The sequence below is a fragment of the Triticum aestivum genome, chromosome 6A (genome assembly GCF_018294505.1).
Source record: "Triticum aestivum cultivar Chinese Spring chromosome 6A, IWGSC CS RefSeq v2.1, whole genome shotgun sequence".
Classification (NCBI taxonomy): Eukaryota; Viridiplantae; Streptophyta; class Magnoliopsida; order Poales; family Poaceae; genus Triticum; species Triticum aestivum.
In genome coordinates, this window is record NC_057809.1 from 604,864,397 (window position 1) to 604,874,006 (window position 9,610).

A 9,610-nucleotide genomic window follows, 5' to 3' on the forward strand; every position below is an offset into this window, starting at 1 on the left:
GATACGCATACACAGCTAGCCTCGTGCCGGTAATGGATGGATCGTACGTGGATCTGATTCGAAAACGCATGTGTAGCAGCAAGCCTGCATAAACAACTGCTACATCCCCATTTGGTTGGCTCCAAATTCATGGAACCGGATGCGCAGGCTCTTGCTTGCTTCCGTCCCCATCCGACCCAGTCGCCTCGTCGCAGCCAAACCCCTTTGACCTTGCGATGGCGATGCACGAATCACCTTGCCTACAAGTACCGGCTCCTACCTTCGCTCATTTCCACACCCAAGAAGCGCTCCATAGCTACACCACCACCAAGCTGATAGCAAGCAAGCAAGCATTGACCAATCGGCCATGGCGAGGCTTCAGCTTTCCGTCGTGGCGGCCTGCGCCGTCCTCCTCGCGCTCGTCGCACCATCCATCGCCGGCGACCCCGACATGCTCCAGGACGTCTGCGTCGCCGACCTGGCATCCCGTGAGTTATTCTCCTGCTGAATTATTCACTCGTCTTTGTCAACTTCCTTGTTGCATTGCATCTTGTGTGCTGCGCTGGATCTTGCTGACCCATGAATGGCGGCAGCGATCAAGATCAACGGGTTCCCATGCAAGGCGAACATCACGGCCGACGACTTCTTCTTCGCCGGACTCAAGAAGGCCGGCAACACCAACAACCCGGCTGGTTCGGTCGTCACCGCGGCTAACGTGCTGTCATTCCCCGGGGTGAACACGCTCGGCGTGTCCATGGCGCGCATCGACTACGCCGTGGGAGGGCAGAACCCGCCGCACACCCACCCGCGCGCCACCGAGATCATTTTCGTCACCGAGGGAACCCTGGAGGTGGGTTTCATCACCACCGCCAACAAGCTCTTCACTAAGGTCGTCACCGTCGGAGAGGTGTTCGTCTTCCCGCGAGGGCTCGTGCACTTCCAGCAGAACAGGGGCAACTGCTCTGCCTCCGTCATCGCCGCCTTCAACAGCCAGCTTCAGGGCACCCAAGCCATCGCCACCACGCTCTTGGCTGCCACACCACCAGTGCCAACCGACGTGCTGGCCAAGGCCTTCAGGGTTGATAACGAAGACATCGACGCCGTCAAGGCCAGGTTCAACTAGGGAGCCTCTGCCCTCTGGCAACTCTGCATCCATTTCGGAAGAAAATAATCGTCTGTTTGTTACTGAATAAATGGTAATCAAGTCATCAAGTGAGCTGTAGCGTGTAGTTGATTTGTTGTTGTGTATGTTACATTTGTTTATCTTTGAGATAATAAAACTTGCTTCTGTTTCGCGTTGTCTATGTTACATTTTAGTAGTGCGCCTTGATGTCTTGATGTGTTATTATATTATTGTTTTCAACAAGTCAACAAATCTATAACTTGGCAGTAGTTTTGCACGCTACATTTTTCATAAGGACGAACCACCCAAATACAGGAGAGCTTTGTCGTATGAGAAAAAAATCAACTGATAAGCGGGAGAGGAAAAACCCGGAGACACCGGAGAAAAAACCACCCACGTAAAGAAGAAAGCCAACTGATAAGTGAGAGAGGGAAAACCGGGAGAAGTGGCTCTCGAAGCGTTTGAGTAGCAAGATTAAAATTGGAATGTTGGCATATAGCTTTTGGGAACAGAACTTGTAGTACAATGAACTTGTAATATAGAGACAGACGAATTTACACCAACTAGGGGCCTAAGACAGAGTGATCCCCTATCTCCTTATCTCTTTTTGACCTGTTCTGAAGGATTATCAAGCATGTTGTCTCATGAAGAAGAAGTTGGTGGTATTGAAGGAATAAAGGTGTCAAGGAATGCCCCCTCGATATCTCACCTTTTGTTTGCGGATGATTCTTTGATCTTCATGAGAGCTACGGTACAGAATGCAAGTACATTGAAGAGGGTCCTAGATACATATTGTGAGAGTTCAGGGCAGCGTGTAAGTACTTCAAAATCCAGTATCTTCTTCAGTCCTAATACTAGAGTAAATGAAAGGGAGAATGTATGTGGAATGTTGAATATATTAACAGAAGCTTTGTCTGACAAGTATTTGAGGCTACCAACTATTGTCGGTGTTGATCGTAGTGACTGTTTTCAACATCTTGTTGATAGAGTTTGTCAGAGATTGAAGGAGTGGAAGGAAAAAATTCTATCAGTCCAAGGTAGAGAAATCCTTTTAAAGGCAGTAGCTCAGGCAATTCCATCTTATGCTATGTCTGTTTTTAAGTTACCAAAAGGGATATGCAAGTCAATCACTGATGAAATATCGAGCTTCTGGTGGGGTGATAGAGAGGAGAAAAGGAAAATGCATTGGTTTACATGTGTGTCTCGAAGAAGAAGGGAGGTATGGGATTTATAGACCTTCATAGCTTTAACCTTGCTATGTTAGCAAAGCAGTGCTGGCGACTGATCCAGAATCCTGACTTTTTGTGTGCATGTGTTCTAAGTGCAAAATACTATCCTGATGGTAATGTTCTGAGAGCTGGCTCAAAGAAAGACTCCTCGTTTACATGGAAAAGTTTGGTTGTTGGGATACAAACTTTCAAGAGGGGATGTATTTGGCGAGTGGGCACTGGTTCACAGATTAACATTTGGGATGATCCATGGCTCCCATCAAGTCCAACAAGGAAGATTATCACCCCTAGAGGTGGAATCATGTTGTCAAAAGTGCAAGAGATAATTGACCCTCATACGGGTCAGTGGGACGAGGCACTAATTCAGAGCGTGTTCTCACCAGTTGATGTACGCAGAATACTACAAATTCCACTACATGTTGAAGCACTAGAAGATTTTGTGGCATGACACTATACAAAGTCTGGAACCTTCTCAGTACGCTCGGCATATCACTTAGAATTTGACCACCAGTCCGGTCGCCACTATGCAAATTCGAACAGTCCGGGGAGTGCTCAACTTAGCGGGGTTTGGAAGGAACTATGGCATCTTCGTTTACCGGGAAAGATCAAGCATTTTGGTTGGAAAGTACTTAAGGGAGTAGTTCCATGCTACGGTGTACTCACGGGCAGACACATACCCTTGATCCCGCAATGCCTGATATGCAAAGTTGGTTTGGAAGACATTCAACATTGTCTTTTCACATGTGATAGAGCAACACAAGTGTGGTCATCACTAGGGTTAACTGAGGAGATCGACAGAGCAGTTGTGCAGGACCGTTCCGGGTCTATCACTTTGGACATTCTGATCCGCCTGCATATGACTACACATGATATTCCCACTGCCGAGCTCATCCTGGTGGCATGTGGTTTATATGGTGGCAAAGGAGGCAAGTTGCGAAGGGGGAGACTGTCCCAACTCCAGAGCAATCAGCAATCTCAATGCGGGTACTTGCTACCAATTTTGTCCGTGTAAATACTCCAAACCAGCCCATCCGCAAGAATGATCAAGTGTGGAAGAAGCCAAGTAGGGGAGTTATAAAGGTGAATGTTGATGCATCATTTCATGAGGAGAACCTCGGTGGAGCTTGTAGAGTTGTCACCCGTGAAGATCAGGGCAAATTTCTGGGAGCGGCAACATTAGCATTACCTCATGTCTCAAGCGCGGGATCAGCTGAGCTAATGGCCATCCGTTCTCGACTATACTTGGCAGCGAATCTGGGATGCACAAATCTCATCATTGAGTCAGATTGTATGAACGCTTTGGAAGCTATATTTGACCCGGATGCTTATATGGGAGTGGATGTTCCTGTGGTGGCAGAGTGCTCCCTCTTGGCAATGGAGTTTGCACGTATTAGCTATGAGTTCTGTAGCAGAGAGGCAAATATGCTAGAAGATGGATTAGCAAAGCATTGTCTTAGCAATAGTACTTCTGAGGTTTGGGAGACTTCCGTCCCTGATTTTATTCTTCACAACTACGTAAATGACCTTGCTATTATCTGAGGAATAAAGTTATTACGATAAAAGAAGTCTTTCTTTCTGGCTCTCACATGCGATCACTGTTTTCGAGAAGCTAATGAGGTGGCTGATGCTCTAGCAAAACACTCTTTTAGTAATAGATGTTCTGAATTCTGGGAAGCTTCCATTCCCGACTTTATTTCTCACATTATCGTAAAAGACCTTTTTTGGAAATAGAGGCATGCCCCCGGTCTCTGCATCATGATGATGCATGCGGCCCTCTTATTAATAATCCAAAAGGTAACGTCAAAAATGTCTTACAGCTCGCAAATGGAGCGAAACAAAGTAAAGAAACGACAAAAAGTACAGGCGGACAATAACAACCGATACGGTAATAAGATGGATAAGCTCCCTAGACTCCTATCCGAATCGGTTGAAGATAACCCGAGCTTTCATCTTCCATTGGTTGCACCCAGTAACCAAAGGCTTCCTGGAGTCCATAGGAGTGAGTAAGGACCATGTACGGAAAGCTGTAGCTCTGAAGATAACCTGCAAAAAAGTTAAGTTGTGTTGTCTGTTAAAAATCATATCATTCCTGCAGTTCCATATAGCCCATAATAGCACACATATTCCAATCCAAATACGAGCTGTAGTAGTCTGTTCAACCCCAGCTAACCACGTCCCAAACAAAGACGCAATATCTACTGGAGGGTTGATATTGAAAGCTATATGAATTGTTCTCCAATGTAAGGGCATCTCCAACCGCGCCCCCAGGAAGGCCTCCCCAAGCGATTTTTTCGCGCCGGCGCCAAAAAAACGGCCCAGTCGTGCCCCCAGGAGCACGATTTTCGCCGGCTTGGGCCGAAAACAGCGCCGGCGGACCCAGGCCGAACCCGACGCGCCGGGGGGCGCCCGGGGGCGCCGGGGCGAGCTGTTTTGGCGCGAAAAAGCTGCGGGCCAGCCGCGTCAGTGACTCGGCACCTTGTCTTCCCCCAACGGCCTCGGTTCCCGCGGGGAATCAATGGCAAGGTTGCCGCCGGTCAGCCTTGCCATTGATTCCTCACGGGCGGCGCGTCATGGGACGGCGCGCCGACGCCTCCCCTCCCTCGCACGCGTACACACGGGCGTGGCGCGGCTATAAAAGTCGGTGGCCTCCACTCGCCTGTGCCCACACCAGCCCCGCCCCTCGCCGCCGTCGAGCCCCTCCCTCTCCCTACCTCTCCCGAGTGCCGCCGCCCAGCCCCTCCCTCTACCTCTCCCGAGCCCGCCCAGCCCCGCCGTCGCCATGGCAGAACGCTTCCCCGGAGATGAGGCGGCGGCCAACGGCTTCGGCCGCCGTTCGCTCCGCGAACAGGAGTCCTGGCTCCTGTTCCAGGCGAACATCCCGGCGTCGCCGGACATGTGCGCCGGGCCGACGGGGTGGAGACTCAGCGCCGGGGGAGTGCCCATTCCCCCGTTGCCCGACGACGCGGCGAAGCCGAAGTACTTCACCGAGGAAGTCGAGGTCGTGCGCGCCTCCCTCACCGATGCGCAACTCTCCCTCCCCCAGTATGCCACCGACAACCACGCGGCATGGGCGGCGTATTTCGAGCGCCGCCAGCAGCAGCGCTTGGCGTCCACCAACGGCGCGTCGGTGGTCGGCGGCCGGCAGAACAGCGAGGGGCGCCACCTATGGTGGGGCATCCCCGGCCGCACACTCGAGGGCGTGCTCACGTACCTCGAGGGCGGCAACAACCCGCCATTGGCCTACCCCCCGGCGAGGGTGGCCGCTCCGGCGCAGCACCGACGCGCCGGGCCGTGGGCGCCAAGGAGGTTCGGGTCCTCCTCCACCTCTTCCTCCTCCCGATCCTCGTCGCACTCCTCCGGCACTCCGGCCCTGCTCGGCGTCAAGGCCGAGCTCGCGGCGGAGACGCCGCTCGGCCGGCACACTCGCAGCGCCGGCATCGTCACCAACGAGGGCGGCCAGCGCGCCTCCCCCTCGTCGGCTCCTCCGCGCTTCGTCAAGCCAAAGACGGAGCCGGGGCTGGCGCCGGTGAAGACGAAGCCGGGGCTGGCGCCGGTGAAGGCGGAGTTCGAGGACGACGACGCGGCCCTAGAATGGGCACGCCAGGACTCCATTGTGATGGAGAAGGCGCACCGGGAGAAGGAGAAGAAGCGCCAGTGCGCCGCCCTACGCCACTTCGAGGAGCGCCGACGCGGCCGCGATGAAGGCGGGGTCATCGTCTTATGCGACAGCGACGACGACGACGACGTGCCGCCGCCAGTCCGCCATGGCGACGCCGGGCAGGGGTCCAGCAGGGGCGCCCGCGTCAAGGAGGAGAAGGCCGACGACGACGATGGCGGCAATGACTTCAGCCCCTTTCTTTTTTTAGATTAGGTTAATGTAATGAAAATGCACGAATTTCACCGAAATTTGCCATGTTTGGCCGAAATTTAACTAGTTTTTATCATAACTTCGCCGAACGGTCCTTTTTTAATACGCGCCTGGGGACGGCCCTGGGGGCCGACGGCTGGGGACCGACTCGCCCCCAGGGCCATTTTTTGCGCCGGCTCACCCCCAGGCGGCGCTTTTTGACGCCCCCTGGGGGGCCAACAGCTGGAGATGCCCTAACTTGGCAAGTGGGCATTGAAGAAATAAATGTTGTATTGTTTCATCATGCGCACAGAAACAACACCGTGAATTGCCTACCCATCGCTTCTTAATTAAGTTGTCATTTGTGAGTAACACTTGCTTGTGGACAAACCACATGAAAATTTTAATACACAAAGGAACCTTAATGTAACGCCCCGGACACACCCGCCGGTGGTCGTTACTCCTGGCGGGATCTAGACTGGCCTCACAGATCAATACTAGTCTTTTCTGCACACTTTGTCCTCACTCGTGTGCATCCGGGGGCAACTTCCCGGTCGGTCACCCATCCTGACACTACTCCAAGCTGAGCACGCTTAACTTTGGAGTTCTATCCGAATGGGCTCCCGGAAAAGAAGGAATTCCTTAATGATATGAGTAGTCTATCATCCCTAATAAGCCAGGCTATCACATACACCCCCACTCAGAGGAACCGACGTCCTCGTCGGGCCACAGGAACGTTCCCTCTTGGCACAAACGTCTGTGCTTCCAGTCCGGTACATGTGCCATGCCGGGTGCCACGACGGGTCACAAATGTCATGAACAACATGACCACGCACCTGTCCGCAACCATCCGTGTAACCGCGAGGGTCGGCTCTGATTACCAACTTGTAACGCCCTCGATGCGACTATATCTCCTACGTGTCGAAGCATGACTTAGAGGCATAACCGCATTGAAAGCAATGTCGCAAGTTAGGCAATCTTCACAACATCCCATGTAATATAAATAATAAAAGGGGAAGGAACATATTTGGCTTACACTCGCCACGTCAAACAAAGTACATAAATAGCATTACATCATCCAAACACTCATGGCCCGACTACGGTGCCAAAATAAAAGATCAACCCAACATGCGACACGTTCCTGATCGCCCCAACTGGGCACCACTACTGATCATCAGGGAAAGACACATAGTAACAGCGTGAGTCCTCGTCGAACTCCCACTTGAGCTGAAGCGCGTCATCTGGAACGGAGTCATCAGGCCCTGCATCTGGTTTGGAAGTAATCTGTGAGCCATAGGGACTCAGCAATCTCGCACCCTCGCGATCAAGACTATTTAAGCTTATAGGTAAGGCAAGGTAATAAGTGGAGCTGCAGCAAGTGACTAGCATATATGGTGGCTAACCTATTCGCAAATGAGAGCGAGAAGAGAAGGCAAAGCGCGATCGAATAACTAGAGAACAACATGCGGCAAACATTACTCCAACACCGTGTTCACTTCCCGGACTCCGCCGAGAAGAGACCATCACGGTAACACACACAGTTGAATCATTTTTAGTTAAATTAAGGTTCAAGTTATCTACAACCGGACATTAACAAATTCCCATATGCCCATAACCGCGGGCACGGCTTTTGAAAGTTCAAATCCCTGCAGGGGAGTCCCAACTTAGCCCATGACAAGCTCTCACGGTCAACAAAGGATATACCTTCTCCTGAGACATTCCGATCAGACTCGGTATCCCGGTTCTACAAGACACTTCGACAAGTTAAAACAAATCCAGCAACACCGCCCGAATGTGCCGACAAATCCTGATAGGAGCTGCACATATCTCGTTCTCAGGGCACACTCAGATTGTCCAAACTTCCAGTAGGCCAGCCCAGAGTTGCCCCTGGTGGCCACCGGCGGCTGACGAGGTGGACCAACACTCAGAGGAGCACTGGCTCGGGGGGGGTTTAAATAAGATGACCCTTGGGCTCCGGAAACCTAAGGGAAAAAGAGGCTAGGTGGCAAATGGTAAAACCAAGGTTGGGCATTGCTGGAAAAGCTTTATTCAAGGCGAACTGTCAAGGGGTTCCCATTATAACCCAACCGCGTAAGGAACGCAAAATCCGGGAACATAACACCGATATGACGGAAACTAGGGCGGCAAGAGTGGAACAAAACACTAGGCGAGAGGCCGAGCCTTCCACCCATTACCAAGTATATAGATGCATTAAGATAACAAGATAATATAATGATATCCCAACAAGAAAATAATGTTCCAACAAGGAACGGTCTCCGATCTTCACCTGCAACTAGCAACACTATAAGAGGGGATGAGCAAAGCGGTAACATAGCCAATCAACGGTTTGCTAGGACATGGTGGGTTAGAGGTTTGACATGGCAATTTGGGCGGCATGATAAGCAAGTGGTAGGCATCATAGCATAGTCATAGCAAAAGATCGAGCATCTAGCAAAGCAAAGATAGAAGTGATTTCGAGGGTATGATCATCTTGCCTGCAAAGTTGTCAGAGTTGACTAGATCCTCGAAAGCAAACTCAACGGGCTCCTCGTTAGCTAACTCGTCTCCCGGCTCTACCCAAGCAAGACAAACAAGTAAAAAGGACACAATCAACCACGTGCAAAGCTCAAACAACATGATGCAAACATGGTATGCTATGCGGGATGCGATATGTGATGCATATGCAAGATTTGACAAGGACTGAATGAACCTGGCCTCAACTTGGAAATCCAAGTCTGCCACTGTTTGGTGATAAAGAACGCCGGAATTGGAGACACGGTTTGGAAATGGCAAGCAATTCAAATATGGCACCGGTCTGCGATATACAGCAAGTAGCCATCTAAATGCAACAAGCTAAACATGCTACAGCACCCAAACATGGCAACAAAATACATGGCAGGGATCCATTCATGAAGCTTAACAAACGATGAACACTGAGTTATGGCCAATTCATTCATTAACAGGTTCAAACAAGTATGGCAAAAGTGCAATTGATAAACAGATTTCAGACTTAGTGAAATTAACACTTGTCTGGAATTTCAGATCAGATAGCACACTTTGGAGCATGAAAACTATATGCTACAGGACCTGAACATGGCAAAGTAAAGCATGGCATGGAGCTACTCAAATAGCTTAACAAAAGTCCCTTAGTAACCTTGAGCCAAAAGGGATCAGAAAATACAATTCCAAGCATGTGAACATGGCAAAAACATAATCAGATCACAGACTTAGTGAAAAATTGGAGCATGCAAATCAGATATCAAGTAGGCATGTTCACGAGCTCGATGCACTCACTACAGAGCAAGGCATGACAATCTAAGCATGCACCCATCAATAATACACATTATAAAAGCTAGACATCGCAAGAACAATAACATAGCATGCACGGATCAACTACAACATCCTCGGCAAAATCGCTAACAAGTAGACAAT

General features: G+C 50.6%; 1 protein-coding gene across 1 annotated transcript; it reads left to right on the top strand.

Annotated features, from left to right (window-relative positions):
* Window positions 1-239: 239 nt before the first annotated feature.
* LOC123131311 (germin-like protein 1-1) lies at window positions 240-1,281 on the top strand. Its single transcript, XM_044551010.1, has 2 exons — window positions 240-467; window positions 573-1,281. Exons 1-2 carry the CDS (start codon window positions 347-349, stop codon window positions 1,100-1,102), a joined length of 651 nt encoding a protein of 216 aa, XP_044406945.1. The 5' UTR covers window positions 240-346; the 3' UTR covers window positions 1,103-1,281.
* The last annotated feature ends 8,329 nt before the right edge of the window (window positions 1,282-9,610 follow it).